General features: G+C 48.2%; 1 protein-coding gene and 1 long non-coding RNA gene across 2 annotated transcripts; one reads left to right on the top strand and one right to left on the bottom strand.

Annotated features, from left to right (window-relative positions):
- The first annotated feature begins 1708 nt into the window (after positions 1–1708).
- STEAP3 (STEAP3 metalloreductase) lies at positions 1709–11427 on the top strand. The gene is made up of 5 exons (XM_085310178.1): positions 1709–1954; positions 4410–4893; positions 5384–5911; positions 7461–7625; positions 10998–11427. The coding sequence occupies exons 1-5, from the start codon at positions 1869–1871 to the stop codon at positions 11286–11288; spliced, it is 1554 nt and encodes a 517-aa protein (XP_085166304.1). The 5' UTR covers positions 1709–1868; the 3' UTR covers positions 11289–11427.
- On the bottom strand, positions 10878–13762 carry LOC146592902 (uncharacterized). The gene is made up of 2 exons (XR_014896497.1): positions 13253–13762; positions 10878–12705 (listed from the first exon to the last, which is right to left on the bottom strand). It is a non-coding gene; the product is annotated as an uncharacterized LOC146592902 (long non-coding RNA).
- Between the last annotated feature and the right edge of the window lie 3807 nt (positions 13763–17569).

Below are 17569 nucleotides of genomic sequence, written 5' to 3' on the forward strand. Positions count from 1 at the left end.
CCTTGCTCTTAAGGACGTGGTCGGGGGTATCTGGGTCTGCCCAGGCGAACGCGCCGGAGTCCCCTTATCGTTGGCGTCTCGCTCCCAGCGCCTGCCGAAGGCGGATAACAGTTCAGCCGGCCTCCCCGTAGCCGGGGGGGTTGGTGATATCTGGCTTGCAGGTTGAACGCGGAGACACCTGAGCTGGCTCGCGCRGCTCAGAAAGGCTGGCTAGCTGCAAAACCTTCGCGAGGCAGCTCRGCCGGGGCGCGGAGGCAGAATAACCGTGTTGTTTGCCTGGCACGGAGCCTAAGCTAACAGCCTCTGCCAAGCCTCCGGTGTCAAAGAGGTGGAATTAGCCGTGTTTTTCTTCCGTGAGCGCCCAGCCTCCCCTCTGCCCGAGTAGCAGAGATTGGACTGCTTCGTTTCACCCCGCTTTTGTCTGCCTGCTCCCCGTCCTTCGGGCAGGAGTGGCTTTCAGTCGCGCTTTGGTGCAGTGCCGGGCAGGAGGGAGCTGCCCGTCGCGCCCGTGGCCCGTCGCTGCTGTTGTCCTGCAAATAATAGCAGTAATTGGAATGCAATAGGTGAGCTGCACGCAGCAGCAAACACACTGGATCTGGACGTGGCATCCCCATGCAGGGATGTAAAGGTATCGTTAACAGTCTAGCTGAAGGGAAACTTTGCATTGTATTAGATATTTTAATCATGGAACCGCTTCCCGGTTAGGATTGAAGCTAGCTTACTTCCACTGGCCTGTGTTTTAAATCATCATGTAGTTTCCTTGGTTAAACCCTGATCTTGAATTTCACATGCCATAACTCAGCAAGGGTACGATTTCTTTGATAGAAGAGATCAATAAATGAGCTACAAAGCCGCAGCAGCCTGATGATGAGTCTGTCCTCCACCGTATCTATTGCGTTCTTGGTCTCCTCTGCCTCTGGATGACTCCAGATAACCTGGCCAAGATGCTGTACGCTGACTTTTGATGGAGCTGACCTTGCTGCAAAGAATTAGCTTTGGAAGGGAGAGTTTTATGCAGGTAACGCACTGTTCATATGTGTAGGGAAAGCAGTATTGCCATGTTAAGTATCTTAAAGGCTCGTAAATACGAGTTCAGTTTTACTCCTCCAGGGTTAACGCTTGGATAGCGGTGTGAGTGCGACTTGCTGCAGCCCTAGCAAGCTGCAGCAGGGATCAGGCTGCTGCTGACCCCGGYGCTGTGCACCAGGGCCAGGCCCTTCCCCAAAGACCTTCCAGCCTAAGTACAACTGAAATAACAGCCCTGAAATCCACACCTACATTTAGAAAACATTTTGAGGATTTTTACTTTTAAACTATTCTGGTGACTTCAAAGGCCATTTCATTCTGTTGTCCTTTTCTTAATCAGAATAACTGGAGACGGTGAAGCCATTTGTCTCCAAACGTTGCAAACGTCTCTGTACATTTTAAATGGTGGTTACAGGATAGGAAAAACACACTACAGAAAATTTGCTTGCAGCAGAATCTGCCATCCCTTTGGGAATATAGAGAGAGCTTTTGAGGTGCTTCAGATTGATTATGAAACGAGTCTCTAGGTAGCAACTGCTTGGTCACCCTGGTGGTTGATTTCTCTCCCCTTGGCTAAGAGCCAGAGATGCATTTTTTTATTTCAGGAAAACATTTTGTGCATGCTTGTTGTTGGAAAGGAGGCAATGCTGTAGGAACAGAAGCTAGTTAAGCTAAACAATAGTGTTGACCTTAGAACAAATGCTTTCAAGTTGGACAGGAATAAATTTAGGTGGAGCAAGAAAAGTTTGTATAAAGCAAAGCAGTGAGCTTTTGATAGAGTCCGATACAAAGGGACAAAATAAAATCCATGAACATCTTTTCTGATGGAGCTRGCTTAGTTTATGGAAGGGGCTCCGTGGCGCGGGTGTTGGTGGAGGAGGCTTGGTCCCGTCGTGTTGCTCCCCAGCATTCCCAGATCAGGTGCAAGGTAGGTGCTGGTTGAGGTCTACATGGGAGGTTGCTTTCACTTAGAGTAAYCCCAGGCAAACTCCTCTCCCTCCTCTCCTGTCTTCTTCAAGCTGAACAGTCCTTGTCTTCTTTCTCACTCTTCCCCTATAACRCTTTTCTAGTTCTATTCTCCCTTTCTGTGGTGGGATGTTCGATGTATGCATTTATACYATGGCATAATAATAATTTGTTGTTCCGTATGCCCCTCCCAATAATTCCTACACAAAGTGTAGTGGCGACGGATATACGTGGAATGTACCAAGGCAGATGGGTGTGCGTAGGGAATAGCCTTTATTAGACCAACAGACAGAGTCTCCATAAACAAAAAAAGCTTTTAGGCACACAAACCCTGCTGCAGGTCTGGAGGAGAAGCAGAAACCTGCAGGGTGAAATACGAGTTATTCTGAGTTTACCACAATTTTCTTGCTCATGTGGACCACGAGAGAAAGTCTGCGTGCTCTCTGGAGAGCAGAGGGAAGGGGTTATTAAAGGAGAAATGTCAGTCTCTCTTTCTTTAACACTTGTTTTCTTTTCTGAGAGTACCTCTTCCATGTACACACATTTCTTGTCTTGGGGCAGGGACAAGAGAAGAGAAGAAAAACCTGTACCATAAGAAAAGTATTGTCACTGAAGCCGTAACTTTTAGTATCCAGGAGAACAGTGATTTATAGTTCCAAGGTCCATCTTCTGAAGGTGTTTTGTAGAAGGCTTTCGTGAGGATCAGGACTGAGAGATGTAGTGGCTGTTTTTTTGTAAGAAGTATTCTCTCTGATAACTCGCAATCTGTTTGCCTCTGACTGCTGCTGAGCACYGAGCTGGTGTTTTCAGAGAACGGTGACTTTCAGATCCCTTTTCTGAGTGGTTTAAACAAACTTACAGCCCATTAAAGTGTACATATAGCCAGAGGGTTTTTTTTATGCCTGTATGCATCACTTGGCATGTCAACAGTGAATTTTGGTGTTTGGACACTTTGCATGAGGAGACCATTCTGCAAATTCTTCGCAATAAAGACTGGCATGGACAATTGTCACCCACAAACTCAATCTTCGTATATTCACTCCCTTTCCCAGATCACTTACGACTGTGTTGAACAACACAGACCCTTGGAGAAATCACTTGATATCTTGTTCCCATTATGAGTGTAACCTATTTATTCTTACCCTTTGTTTCCCATTGGTAACTACTCATGCAGAAGTGTCCTTCTCCTTTGCACCATTATTGTTTCAATCCCATAAAAGCCTTGGGTGGAGAGTATTTCCAAAAGCCTACAAAAAGCCAAGCCTCTGTCAGCGACTGGGTCACCTTGCTTGAGTGGTTATCTTCACTTTTAAAGAGCTCAACTAGTTATAGGGCAAGATTGTACTCTACAGASACCCAGTTGTCTCTTGCCCTGCTATATCATGAATCTAGTAATTTTGGCCTTATTACCATTTCTACCAATGTGCCTGAATCAAAAACAAAGTGTTCTGGTGTGTAAGTTCCCTGGACCACCTCCTGAGCCCTTTAAAAATCTGGTGTCACATTTGACACCTTCCATTCTTTAAGTGCCAATGCAGATATGAATGATAGGTGGCAAACCACATGAATAGCTTGACAGTTCCCTGATTGAGTTTCTTTTGACCTTGGGGGTCTGCTGATGTGCTACCATTCAATTTATTGATTTGCTTAAAACCTCTTCTTGGCCTCAATATCTGATCTGTTACAGAGAACGAGTGTTACAGGGCAAAATTCATTAATGTTTGTAAAGCTCATCAAGATCTTTCATGAGCAAATCCCATCATATTTTAATATATTTTCAAATGTCACGAGTAAATTCTCATTACCTGTTGAAGAGCTGAAGTAAACAGTGTTTGCCGGATCTACATATTGGAGTGGGCAAAGGCTGCAACTCTCCCCATTTACTGCTTTTAGAACACTTTCATACACCTAAAACTCTCTGCCTTGACTCTGCTCCTGTGAATAAAAACCATGCCTGTGGCTCTCCCAGATGTGGGCTGAGAGATCTCCGTGAACTCGCAGGCCTGGGCTTTTTGGAAGATGACTGGCAGCTCTGGGGGGGGGGGGGCTCTAGGAGTTACCTGTCCTGATAGCTGTTAGGATCGCTCTAGCTTTGCAGTCTGAGATGCAAGTATGAAGAGCGGCCAAGGACAGATGAGTGTAGCTGAAGGTTTTTGATCCCATATGGATTAACTGGGGAAATCTGTTCCTGAATCCCTTCACCTCCAACTCAGCATGGTTTTGTCCCCCTCCAATGGTGGTTGTACATTACTGCACATCTGCCTGATGGGTTTAGCAGATGGGTCTTGGGCTATTAGGACCCAGGGTTGTATGTCTATTTGCAGGCTCCAGGGGATTCCCTCCTCACCCAGGTTGTAGTCAGGGTCTCTGCAAGAGCTTCAGAATAAACTTGCATTTCCCATTGTTTTTCCTGCCAGGATGTCAGGAGGAGACATGGCCAAACCCCTCCTGGGCCATCGCAGCATGGAAGGGGACCGCAGCATTAGTCCTGCAGCAGGCCGCACYATCGGGGTGCTGGGAAGCGGGGACTTCGCGCGGTCGTTGGCCATCCGCCTCATCTGCTCCGGTTTCAAGGTGGTGGTTGGGAGCCGCAACCCTAAGCGCAAAGCCGGCCTCTTCCCTTCTGCAGCAGAAGTCACCTTCCAGGCTGAGGCAGTGAAGAAGGCAGATGTCATTTTTGTGGCGGTATTCAGGGAACATTACTCCACGCTCTGTGACCTGGCTGATGTGCTGGTTGGCAAGATACTGGTGGATGTTAGCAACAACACTGAAATCAACCACCACAAGGAATCCAACGCCGAGTACTTGGCTTCCCTGTTCCCTGCCTGCACCGTGGTCAAGGGGTTTAACGTCATTTCTGCGTGGACGTTGCAGTCAGGTGCCAGGGATGGAAATAAGCAGGTACTGTTCCCTTCTGGTAAGGGCCAAACCTCCTTGCTGTCCCTCTGCAAAGGTACCAACCATTTCAGCAGCTGAGGGCTGACAACCTCAGTAAATGGCTTTAGACTCGGGAAGAGGTGGCCTGAGCRCTGGCTGTGGCATCCAGAAACTGTTGCATAGCTTCTGCATTTCTTTGCTCAGAAATGAAGTACTTTCATGTAGTTCATGCTTTGTAGACTTTGGAGTCTCTGTGTAAGGAAAAAGTATTATTTAATTATGCATTTCCCTAAACACAGCCAATGCAACAAACTGGTGGTGTACATGTGAAAGAAAACTTGAGCAGGGTAGGGGCCTTTGGCAGCCACAGTCAATCCCCATCAGAAAGCCTACCAGAGAACATGCTGCTCAGTGGAGTAATCTAGGCTGCTTCTAGCACAGCGTCCCTCCTCAAGCACTCGTCCCTGGAGTTTGATCTCTTTTTGCCCTATGTGTATCTTTCTGTTCATTGCAGGTTCTGATTTGCTCTAATAACCAAGAGGCCAAGCGCACCGTAGCAGAAATTGCTCAAGTCATGGGATTCACCCCCGTGGACATGGGCTGCATATCATCGGCCTCTGAGATTGAAAACATTCCCCTGCGCCTCTTGCCAGCCTGGAAAATCCCAATTTTTTTGGCTTTGGGGCTCTTCCTTTGTTTCTTTACTTACAACTTGGTCAGACAGGTCATCCACCCTTATATCAGGGAGCAGAAGAACAAGTTCTACAAGATCCCCATCGAGGTGGTCAACACTACCCTGCCTTGTGTRGCCTACGTCATGCTGTCTCTTGTCTATCTGCCTGGCGTCCTGGCAGCCTGCTCGCAGCTGTACTAYGGCACCAAGTACAGGCGCTTTCCAGATTGGCTTGACCAGTGGCTCCAGCACAGAAAGCAGATTGGCCTCCTGAGCTTCTTCTGTGCGGCTCTGCACGCCGTGTACAGCCTGTGTCTGCCCATGCGCCGCTCGCAYCGCTACCAGTTAATTGAGACGGCCGTCAAGCAGGTAATGTTGTTACTCTGCAGTGCAGCACCAGCAGTAACCTTGTGCATGCGTCCAGATGCGCATTTACTAGCTGGCCCACCACGTTCACCTTCTAACGTGTGGGATGGTGGGACCTGTTACCTGTATATGCAGTTCTCCACAGGGCAGTGCTGCCCCTTGGTGGCACCCCACGCACCAGGCGTGCCCCCATCAGCAGCGAGGACCAGCAGTCTTCATGGCATATAGCCTTTGCGCCCAGACCTAGGGTCGATTCCCCCAGTGCTGTGCTGTTGCTCCACTGGAGTGCAGACTGGCCTTCGAAACCTGCTTTGCCCAGCATGTCTGGGACCAGTGCAGAGGAAGGAGAAATGCTAGGAGGGTCGAAATTCAGTGCTGGTGGGACCTGATTTCCTCTCAACATTTCTTCCTGGATTTCAGGACATCCCGAAAGTTATGTTCATGATAAACTCCTGCTGGAGTGACCAAGTCGTAACCCGTAGATTAGCTCTGTAGACGTGTCCCTGTCGTAATGTGCCTCCAGGACTTTAACAAAACAAAGGTGAAGAGCTGATCATAGGCTAAGAGAACAAGGCACTTTTATTGAACAAGGAAGTGGAAAAGCACTTTATTGCTTTACTGAGACTCTCGGCAGTGTTTATCCGCTGTGAGATTGCTACCTCCAGATAACCCAACCAACACCCTAGCCACGGCACGTGCCACGGCAAAATACGTTTCTGCCCTTCTCCTGCCCCGGGCTTGTTCCTGCTCTACCCTGCTCCCTCCTGGCATGGCACAAGTCCTGTGCCGCTGGACCAAGGAAATCTCTGCTGGGATATTTTTCAAGAGTTTCCCAGTGGGGCCACACGTACGCTTGTCCCGGCCCGGGGCAGGGCAGGGGCCGCGGCGGGCAGGACGGCAGCAGTGCCCGCTCGCGGCGTTCGGCGGAGAGCGTCCCCGGCCTCTCAGTTCCCGTCTCGAGCTGGTCCTTCACAGCTGCCGCAGTCGCTCATTGATCTCGGGSAAGCATCCTATGCTCGTTTCCCTCTACCTCCTGTTTTCTAGCAACATCTTTGTTTAGTAAATTAAACCCATCTAATGGGCTAAAGAGGATGGTTCTAAATGTCTCTCTGCCGTGCAGCCTAAAACCCATCTTTCCTTCCATTAGCATGAACAATTTCCCCCCTAAATGCACTTAAAATGAAGGTTATTAGGAGACTACTGCATATTCAAGCATCTGTATTTGTTTTCATGGCTTTAAGTTGACTTCTCGGTCCAATTACCATTCCAAATGCGACTTTGGGGCTTGCTGCTGTGGTTACGGGCTGGGAGCACTCAGCGGTTCTTCCCAGCAGGCTTTAAATCCTAACGCAGACTAACAGCAGCGGGCTGAAAAAGCACTCTCACACCTCCCAAAACGCAGCGGCAGGTAGCGCTGGGGCCGAGACAGAAACCAGTGTTCATCCAGGAAAGCTGCTTCCCACCCACCCCCACCAAAAACATAAATACAGCTAAAATTCGGTTCTTCTATTCCTAAGCACTCCATTTTAACAAAACTTCGTTGTCATGCCAGGCAGTGGAGAAGAAGATGAATATCTGGGTAGAGGAGGARGTCTGGAGGATGGAGATTTATATCTCCGTTGGAATAATTGCCCTGGGCTTGCTGTCGTTGCTTGCCATCACTTCGCTCCCATCCATCGCAAACTCTCTCAACTGGAGGGAATTCAGTTTCGTTCAGGTAAAGTTGACGCTGGCGACGCCGYAGAGCGATTTGGCCGGCAGCGGCTCCCGCAGGACCGGGACGTGGCCGGAGCGGAGACCTGGGGGACGTCAGGCACGCGTGACGTGTTGGAGGTGCTGCGGGCGGTTCGCCCCAGGCTTTGGAAGGAAGGGCGATAACCCGCCGTGGGGCAGCCGGGCGCGGGGCACGGAGACGCGCGCGCTTGCGTTTCGGCAGGAAAGGGCTTCTGGAGGGACAGCGGGGAGGGAAGGACCTGGAAGGACGGCGCCGGCGAGGCTCGGACTCGGCGTTGCCCCGCGCGCCGAGCGGACGGTCTGCAAGGCCTCAGCTGCTCCGTAAGAACATGAGCAGCGGAGGCCCCGGGGCTGCGCTCCGACCTCGCGGCGCGCTCCGGGCTTGCAGCCGCGCCGGGGCCCCGCGGGACGCCGCCGCCCGCGCCTCTGCCGCGCCGCCCTTCGACGCGGCGGGCAGCGTTTGGCTGGCCGGAGGCTCTCCTGCCGGGGCTCCGCAGCAGCCTGCGAATGACGCAGTGCTCATTAGAGCAGGAGTTCGCAGGCTGCTCTTCCGACTCCCGCTGCGAGTGCCCCCGTCGCCCAGCTGGCCAGCGCGGTCCTGTTTTCTCCTCTCTTGCTGCGGGCTGGTGAGTAATTATTTACGCGGAGGAGAGCTGCCCCGYCAGGGAGCCTTGACCCCGAGAGATCGTCCTCCTTCAGGGAGGGGGCGACCTGGCTTTAAATCTCTGCCTCAGCTCGCACGAAGGCAGCGTATTGATTCTCGCCACCGCATCTCGGCAGGGCTGCGGCCGCCGGCACGTTGGATAAATTGCCRTCCTGGCTTAGGCATCTCGTACCGAGAGTCTCAAACGAAGGGAGGTGTTTCCCTGCAGCTCCCCGGCACAGCACGTGCACGGCGGCGATGGGGAGTACCGCGCAGGAAAAACGGGCGTCCAGTTTCGCAGCATGTTAGCGTCTAGAGTTTTTTTTTTTTAAATGAGGAATGTTTCAAACGATTTACTCTTAAATAAGTTAGCAGTGCATTTCCTGAGGCAGTTAATGGCAGATACAGCTGGTACTCCCAGACGCAGAGGTGCACATTGACGCAGAGCAATGTCATGCTCCCTGCTAAATTAATGCACAGCAACATGGTGTTCTTGCATAGTATCTGTAAATGCAACAGGTGCAGCAAAAAGAAAAGGTATTTGGGAGGTCTAATGCTTGCACATTGGAGCTGTGCACAATATGCATGTGAAAAGCAAAAGCTRTAGAGCACAGCAGTCCCAGCCAAACATCGCCCAGAAAATGCACGGACTTGTTGCCACCTCCGTTGAACTGGCTCACGTGCTCGAGAGAAGCTGTACCGACAGCCGCGTTGGAGAGGTTGGTACAAATCCAGAAAACGTTTTAGTCTCCTTATCTAGAGTGCTCCAGGGCTGGTGTTAAATTTTCCAGCAGCAGTATGTGCCTCTATATTGGTATCCTGGGATCCTGCCGCTCTCTTAAAATACCCATCTGTGTCTGACAGGCCAAAAGTCACATTTGGGTKGTTGCTAAGTTCTTATTAAATTTTTTTTTTGTATAGTAGTTCCTCTACATACACASATTTCATTAACAAATGTACAGTTCCCTTATGTATCCAGTTTGGCTTAGCAGAAAATACAGAGGATCTACACGCTGGGTAACAGGAGGGATCTCTGTGTAACTGAACTTACAGGAGACATTTTTAAGGTTCCCTAATGATTTACAAACCAAATCTAATTCGCTGAGAAGTAAAAATTTGTACGATTGCCTTTTTCCCTTCCCGCCCCGGAAAGTCCTCCAGGGGTTTGCCGGTCGCGCTGGCCTGGATCCCGGCGTAGCGGGGGGGACCGGCTCGGCGGCGAGAGCCCYGCAGCGAGGGCTCGCCGCGGCGGCTGCGCGTGGCCCTCGCGCCGCGGCCCCCCACTCCCCCGCTTCCAGCTCGGTCACAGGCTGCCGCTTCCTGCCACCTTTCCCCCGGGGGTTGTATTTTGTTTTATTTTATTTTGCCCGTTGGAGAGAGGCCGGCAGTGGATAAAGGACGGCCGAGCCCGGAGTCGCTTCCTCCTGTTAGGCACCTTACAGCTTTCAACCGCGATCGCAGCRTATTCCAGCAAACTGGGGGCTTTAAGTTTTTCCAAGTGAAACAAAACTCGACCCTGTTTGGGTTTGCTGCTTGTTACYGCTTCGGCCTGGGGCTCTGCTGGGGACCGTAGCGAGGAGGAGCGTGCGGAGCCAGCGCGCAGCACCGAGGCTCAGTCCGTAAGTCAGCGGCTGACTCCGGGCTAGCCCCGAGGAATCGCAGAGCCCTTGAGGTTGGAAGGGACCTCTGGAGAGCATCTGGTCCTGCTCGAGCAGGGCCATCTAGAGCACGTTGCACAGGATCGCATCCAGGCAGGTTTTGAGTATCTCTGGAGGAGGAGACTCCGCAGCCTCTCTAATGCTCGGCTGTAACGCAGACAGCGCTCCGGGACTTGCGGGGAGGTTGCAAGGGCTCCGAGACACCCACACGACTCCGTGAAGATGGCTGCTGTAGAAGTAGAGCGCCTCAATCTGGTAGCGCGGTCTAGCGAGCTCCTCCCCTGCCACTTCTCTGGACAGCTGGGTCGGGAGGTCTTGATCTAGCCCGCTTTTAACACATGGCACATTTCAAAACATTACCTGGGTTTTTAAAAGGTTTCCTAGCAAACAAAAAGAGGAAGGAACATTTTGAATTGAGTAGTCTTCCAGCTGAGACTTTTTTTTCAAGAAGTCCTTCCTCCTGCTTTGCACAGCTCCCTTTCTTCCCTGCTGGGCATCCTTTCCTGGATGTCCCTTTAGGAAAAGGGTGTTTCTTGCTGATCACTAGCYGGATGCACCAAGCCAGATATTTTGACTTTGCTGTTTGGGTAGAGCTCTGTGCGAGGCTGCAGCTTGCCCTGACTTCTGCAGGTGCTGAGTGCCGGCCCTCAGCTACGATGCTGTGCAAGGAGAGGGCATGCTCTGCACCACAGGTCAGCAACTTAAAGCTGGAGCTGGACCGGCACAGAGCTGGCAGCAGCACCCTCGAGAAGAGTGCTTGTGAGCCCCCCGGGCGCTACGGGCTCAGCTGGGGCTGCAGCTCTGCAGAGAGGCAAGAGCCCATCTCCAGGCTGAGTTGGCAGCAGCAGCATCTTGGAAACTCCTGCTGAGTTTCTACCACCATACTTTTAGCCTCTAATTAGAYGAAGAAAAATGCAGTCTGCTACATTACCCATGAAAGGTTTTAAGTCACATTTTATTGTGTCAAAGAAACAAATAATTACTGCTTTCTCTGTGCTACATACACTTAGAGGGAAAAATAGTGCTAACAGGTTTGTTTCTCCTCTTCTTTTAGTCCACCCTTGGATTTATTGCCTTGGCGATCAGCACTCTGCACACGCTCACTTACGGATGGTCGAGGGCCTTTGATGAAAACCAGTACAAATTCTACTTGCCACCAACCTACACCCTGACGTTGCTTGTCCCATGTACTGTGATCCTAGCAAAAGTGATCTTCAGCTTGCCCTGCATCCAGCAAAGACTTCTGCGAATCAGGAAGGGCTGGGAAAAGGGGAGATACGTGAAGTTTGTCCTGCCCAGCGCAACAGGGGAATATTCAAGTGGAGAGACCTCTAGCAATGTGTAGCAAAGCCCCTATTGCGACAGAAGATTTCAAAGCACTATCAACATTTCTATAAAAGGTGTTTTTTTCTTTCCTTAAACATATGTATGTTTTATTATAATTGTATGGTGGGTAAATAATAAAATCTGGTGACTTTAGAGAATGGATTACCATGAAATTAGGTTAGGCAGTAGTATTTAAACTATATTGCTGGTTTGCTTGGACAACTATTGCCTTAAATATCACCGAGAAAGCTGTGCTGGCAGCACTGTTATACATGGAAAACCACTGGGATTCCGTCAGATCAGTCACCTGAGAGGGTGGTTGGCATCTCTGTATCAGTTCTCTGTTGCTTCCATAGCCACTCTCACAAATTTCAATGTGTGTTTTGTTTTGTTTTTCCCCTAGTATGAAAGAACACAGATATTCAGGCTCTGTGTCAGGGAAGAAATCAGCTTCTTGAGTGTCTGGGTCAACCAAAGCCGTGAGGTTTAGGAACGTGAATTGTCTCTGGTTTTGGTCCCCTCAGTGAGCRCCGCAACCAAACAAGACCAATACCCGTGTTACGCAGTAGCCGCTGATTTTAGCAAAAGTATCCAGCAAGCCCRAGCAATGCCTGCTTTTCCAAGTACACTTGTGCTCCTGTAAGCTATCTGGTGCACGTTTATAAGCTGAGGAAACAAATCACCTTTTCCAGCAATGTAACAGCATTTGAAGAGGGATGTCCCTAGCATTCATGCCTCTCCTCCGCACTGCTGTCACTGGGATGACACCTACTGCTACCATATGTTCTGTTTTATTAAACCAAAGTTTCAGGCAGTATTTGATGAAAATAGAGTGAAGATAATTAACCAAAAGACTTGCTGCTTCAGGAAATCGCATGGAGAAAACCAAGGCCTTTTGGCAGGCCTTCTGTCAAATAATAGGGTTTCAAAAATTTCAAAACCCTTTTTGAAAACATAGTCACTTGAACATTTCCATTTATGCAGACAAAACAGCAGCTCTGAAACCATCGGTTTCAGTAGCAGTGAAGAGATTTTTGAACTATCTTGTAAAGGGATTAATGAGTTTTGACCACAAAGAAAATACRGCAAATATACATTTTGGGCATAGTCCTTCATTGCCTTGCACCTTATAAAGTCACTTACTAGTGCACAGCAGGTATCACATGCTCTTCTTCCAACTTTACACTCACTTTGGACGAGGTACAGGGCAATGAAGAATTTTATGCTAATTTTATTTTCTTCCTGTCTCTTCTCACTCCTTCAAGCTCTTGTTCTTTATCAAAAGAATTCTTTAGGTTTTAGTCCAGATCTTCTGGATGGAGAATAGACAGCCATTCTTCACAAAAGTGCATTTAAAATGCAGGCAATCAAGATGACACAAGAAGACTGCCTCAGAAGGTCAGATGTAAGGACGTGGTTGAAATAGCTTGATTTTCCTACAGTTAAGTAAAAGACACCACTCAATGTTGAGCATCGCTTTGAAAAATGACCACTGTCAGTATCAAATAAGGTATGCTCTGTGGGCAAGAAAATATCTGTTAKTAGACAGGCTAATGTAAGTGGGGAAAACAGATCAATTTAGGGGCACATCAGCCCTTCTACAAGTCAGTATTGCCTCTGTAACCTGGATGATTTTCTGGATGATTTCTACATGGACAGAGGATTTTAAGAATTCCCTGTCTAGCCTCAAGTGACTGTGGAGAGTAATATTCTTCAACTACTGCTCAAGCTGCCAGGGATGATACTCAGGGATTTCAGTTCTTGCATAAGGCTCACACTAAAGTCTCCAAACACCGTTTCATTTCACTGAATGAAAGGAAATGGGCATGAGGGAAAYGCCAGGATTTCAGAATCGGCGGACAATTTTGTTGCAAAGAGGGGAAGTTACCATTCTTTCCTGCTCTCCCTCTCAGACAGTTGGTTATTCAGGCCCCACCACCCACCACAACCAAGTCCAGATCAGCAGCTGATAAAAACACTCACCAAGCAGATAGATTAACCAGTAACATCTGCAGCTGAAYGGTAGGTTAAGCTTCTGCATGCTGAGACAGTTTCACACGGGGATCGTTCCACCCGCTCCAGCGTAACTCGCCCTTGAGGTAAAAATTGGCTTCAGCAAGGTTGTTCTTCCCAGTCTCTTCCATTTCATCATCAAGCAAAGCCAACGTAAAAGCAGCAGTTTGCACATTTTTTTGGCTACGATGAAGTATTCAAATGTCTTTTCTTCCAAAGCTAAGCTGCTTTCCAATTCTTTAGGTCAGGCAAGACTACTGCCAGTTGCCAGGGAGGGGGGGGAATAAATAAATAAAAAGGAGTAGGAGGCAGGGAACGAGTATCACGCAGTTTTTGCATGGTGTGTCTTAGTGCGGTTTTGCTGAGTTACTGTGAGGCCAGACTCGCCTTTTTGCCTAGCAGAAGCAAAATCTGCAGCTTTGCTTTGCGTAACCTTCATGCCCACACCCCCTTTCCCATCCCAGGCAAAGGGACAAGGCACCCGAGAAGAAACAGAGCCAGGCCCCCCGAGCCACCGGAGGAGCTGGCTCCGCTGGCGCGTCCGCGAGGTGCCTTCCGGACAGGCGCGAGCCCTGCGGGCAGACGAGCCGGTTCGGGAGTCACGCAGCTCCCCAACGTCTAACAAGGGCCCGCGAGGGTGTCCCGCTAACGCCTCTGCCGACGTCCCGTCCAGCTAGTCGTCATCTCTTTAAAGACCAAAACCGACTCCTGTAAGTGCAGAACTAGAGCAGCATTTCAAGCGGTGCCCTCTGTAGGTGTCCGCTCTAAAAACTTTATCAATGGTTTGAATAACCTATTCCGATTCCGGAATACTGAAAAGTGCTTTGAGGATTTTTTTAAAAGATCTTTGCCTTTTTTTTTTTCCCTTTACTGCATTATTTGATACTGATAGGAATTTAGTGAGGTTAACTTAAAATTTCCTCATCAACTGTTTTTTTTTTATTATTTGGAGTTGCCATATATGTGTATATATATATGTACACACATATATATTTTATTGCAGAATATACAGCTGGAATGTAAATTCTTTATATTTTTATTTTCTGTATTGCCAACTATGTGCCTCTGGGATATGTAAGAACCAACTGAAAAGCTGTAAGAACCAACTGAAAAGCTGTAAGAACAAGGCCAGTTTTAATCAGTTCTAGTCACTGGCCTCTGTAGCTATATAAAAGTTATTCTGAACAGGTCGATAAAGTTACATCAATACTCATTTGGGTCTGTTTTTCTTTTCCCCTCCCCCTAGACAACAACATTACTTTTAGGCATCTTTTTCGTATGTAGCAGCAGCAGGAGGGAGTGGTGCGATCATCCAGAATTTAACCACGGAGAAACAAGACCCACTAGAGACGGCACCTGGCAGAGTCCCGTTATCCAGAGGGCAGGTGAAAGCAATCACTGCTGTGACCCAGTCTGCCAGGGCCCCTATCACGGAGTCCCTACGCACGGGGGAGGGCAGAGCCCACCCACGGGTGCGYGCAGACACGCGTTTTAGTTGCAGGAGGCTACTGAGATTACCCAAGCAGCGGTAGCACAGGAACGGACAAGCTTAGTTCAGTCGATACGGAGGTCAAGGAAGAGGGAGTTACGGCTGACGTCCATGAGAATGGAAAGAAGGTACTTTCAATACTATCGTTTTGTTCTCCATTTCTTAAAATCACTTCTTCATAGAAGTGGCATGCCAGATCAACCGACTTCTAGATCTGCGGCCCTGCATTTTAATGAGCTAATTTGTACATTGATTTTAATGAGTTCATTTAAATTCCTGTGCTGAAGCTTAACCTCTGCAGGTACAGTTCTCTCACTCCCTCCATTTTATAATCCAAGGCTTTTAGCAATGCAATTGGTTTCCTGCTCTTCAGAGATTTACTTGTAAAGTGATATATCAAACTACATTAAATCTTCRGGGGAATGCAGTTGCTTCAGCACCTCTATACACTATATTTCCTCCAGTCTCTCCAAGATGGCTGGCACAGCAGTCTGGACTGTGAGAAGCAGCAGCAAAAGTCTGATATATCCTTGAGCTCAAAATTTCACACACTGAGTTAGTGGGATCTGCAGATTGTGCTTCAGCTTTGAAGAACCAGGTTTGTTACACCAGGACAGTTTTCTTTTATTTATTTAGCCTTAATAAGCAACATCAGTTTTGCAGAATTTTTGAATGAGTTTTTAAGTGCAAGTCAGAACCACATTTAGTTTAAAGTTAAGCATGCCACATGCAGCAGGGCAACACCATCTAAAATTAGGAACAGTTCATGTTGGCAGAGCACTTTCATATTCAAAAGCTAAGAACTTGTGATCCTCCTGACTGGCCTCGCACACAAAATAAGCCTTAGGATTAGAGGAATCCTTCAGAGACTTAACATGGCACTACAGCAGCTCACCCATAAGTATAATCTGCTTTAAATTAGAAACCTCAGCAGTGGAAGATCCATTATAGCTGCTGTTTTGCTGGTTAGTCTTACCTGTTTCTCATATCTGATCTGTGTTTAGCTAGGTTCAGCTTACAGCTGCTGCTGTTAACATGCCTGTCTACTGGCTGGAAGAACCACGTACAGTCAGGTGGCTGCTTTTAAGTAGCTGTCTCATTCAGCACTCTAGAAAATAAATATGTTGTACAAGAGTCAAGTCTGCTTTCCGCAAGACCAGGTTCCTTTTATTTCAGGAGGGAGGGAGTGGTGAGAAAAGGCAATAATACTAATTGTTAGGATATGAGACCTTCACTTCTAGATTGCTTCTTTGACCCTAAACCAACTAATGTGCTCCAGTTGGATGGACACCGATAAATGCTGAGAGCCAAAGTTGTAACCTCAAAGGTATATGGAAAACAGACTGACACCTTCCATCTTAAAATCTCAGTTCACTGAAGAAAAGGGGCTTCCCAAACTGGCCTTTGAAGATTATGTTTTGAGTTTAGAACAGGAGAAGAGTAACACACCTAGAACAGGTTTTCCTATGCAAGGCCCTTGGTCTGACAGACTCCCTGGGCTTCAGGTTAGAAAGAAGAATTAAACCTCACTGGGGTATGAAATGAGAGCAACAAAAACAGTTCTTACAAAACTTGCTGAAATTCTAAGTACGGAGCATCAAGTCACCTGCCTGAGGACAGAATTGGACATACAAAGAAATTCTTGTACTAAATTGTCATACTGAGCACTTAAATGTATTCACTACCAGTAGAAACTTGCACTCTTCCAGCTACCCACTTTTTACAGCAAAGAAAAGAATCTATTCAAAGAGAGGGGTTGTCAGCAAACAAAAGGTATAATCCCTATCTAATCAAACATATTGCATCTCCAGGAAGATAAAACCTCTGTACTCCACCCGCTCTCCCTCTACATCACCAGTCCAAACACCCATCTCAGCTACCTGCCAAGCATGCTGTGCTTCAAGAGGCAGGAGGTCCTRGTCTCCAGTGAAGCCAAACTAGGTGATGTGCAGCGAGAAGAACAGCTGAGAACACTTCCCAGACAACCTGCACCACAGTGCTGACTGCAGCCCTGCACGCAGTCCTCTTCCCCTGCAGACAACGAGGACAACACAGCTGCAGTTTCCTATGCATCGCCTCCAGAACGTGTGTGGTTGCTGAGGGTTGCACTGACAGTTCGGAAGTGATGAGCTGTTCTCGTAACGGCAAGCTGTGGCAAAGCCTTAGGACGACCACAGCGCTGTAAGGCCAGAAGAAAATAGAAGAAACCTAAAATAGGAGGAAGTAAGAATTTAGGTCACCCACACTCTGCCCCTCACTCACTTTAATCTCCTCCATAGTCCTGCTGGCATCTGCAAGCTGCCGCAATAAACGCGATAGGAATCTCAGCAGAAAGCTCAGGCACACTTTCTCCCTGTGCAACACGTCAAATGTATCCAGGCAGGATTCATACAAAACTTCCATCATTCAAAGTATAATATTAAGTACAGAAACTCACATCACAGCTCAGAAAGCATGGCCCTAAGAAAATGGTCCCAGGGTCTCGTTATCTCTTGCACTACAAAGAAGAAATAGTAGGAGYTTAGGGTCAGATGCATGGAGGATGCATTTGTTGTGTGTAAGTTGTGTTGCTAAAGATTTATTGCTCTGCTTTGCATTTGTGTCTGTTCTGGATGGTTTTTCTTGTGTTAAAAAAAAGACATATTTAAAGTCTACTTTACAAAACCTCAGCAAATTAATGCTGATCTTTTCTAGACTATTCTTCAAATGAATGTTCTGCAAATGCTTCCTCAYGGCACGCAAAGATTTAGATACGCTGGAACAGGCTCCACAAAGGATGCCCTCTAACAAGAGGAATT

This window comes from Rhea americana, unplaced genomic scaffold (genome assembly GCF_003343005.1).
Source record: "Rhea americana isolate MKP2758 unplaced genomic scaffold, rheAme1 scaffold_313, whole genome shotgun sequence".
NCBI classification, from domain to species: domain Eukaryota; kingdom Metazoa; phylum Chordata; class Aves; order Rheiformes; family Rheidae; genus Rhea; species Rhea americana.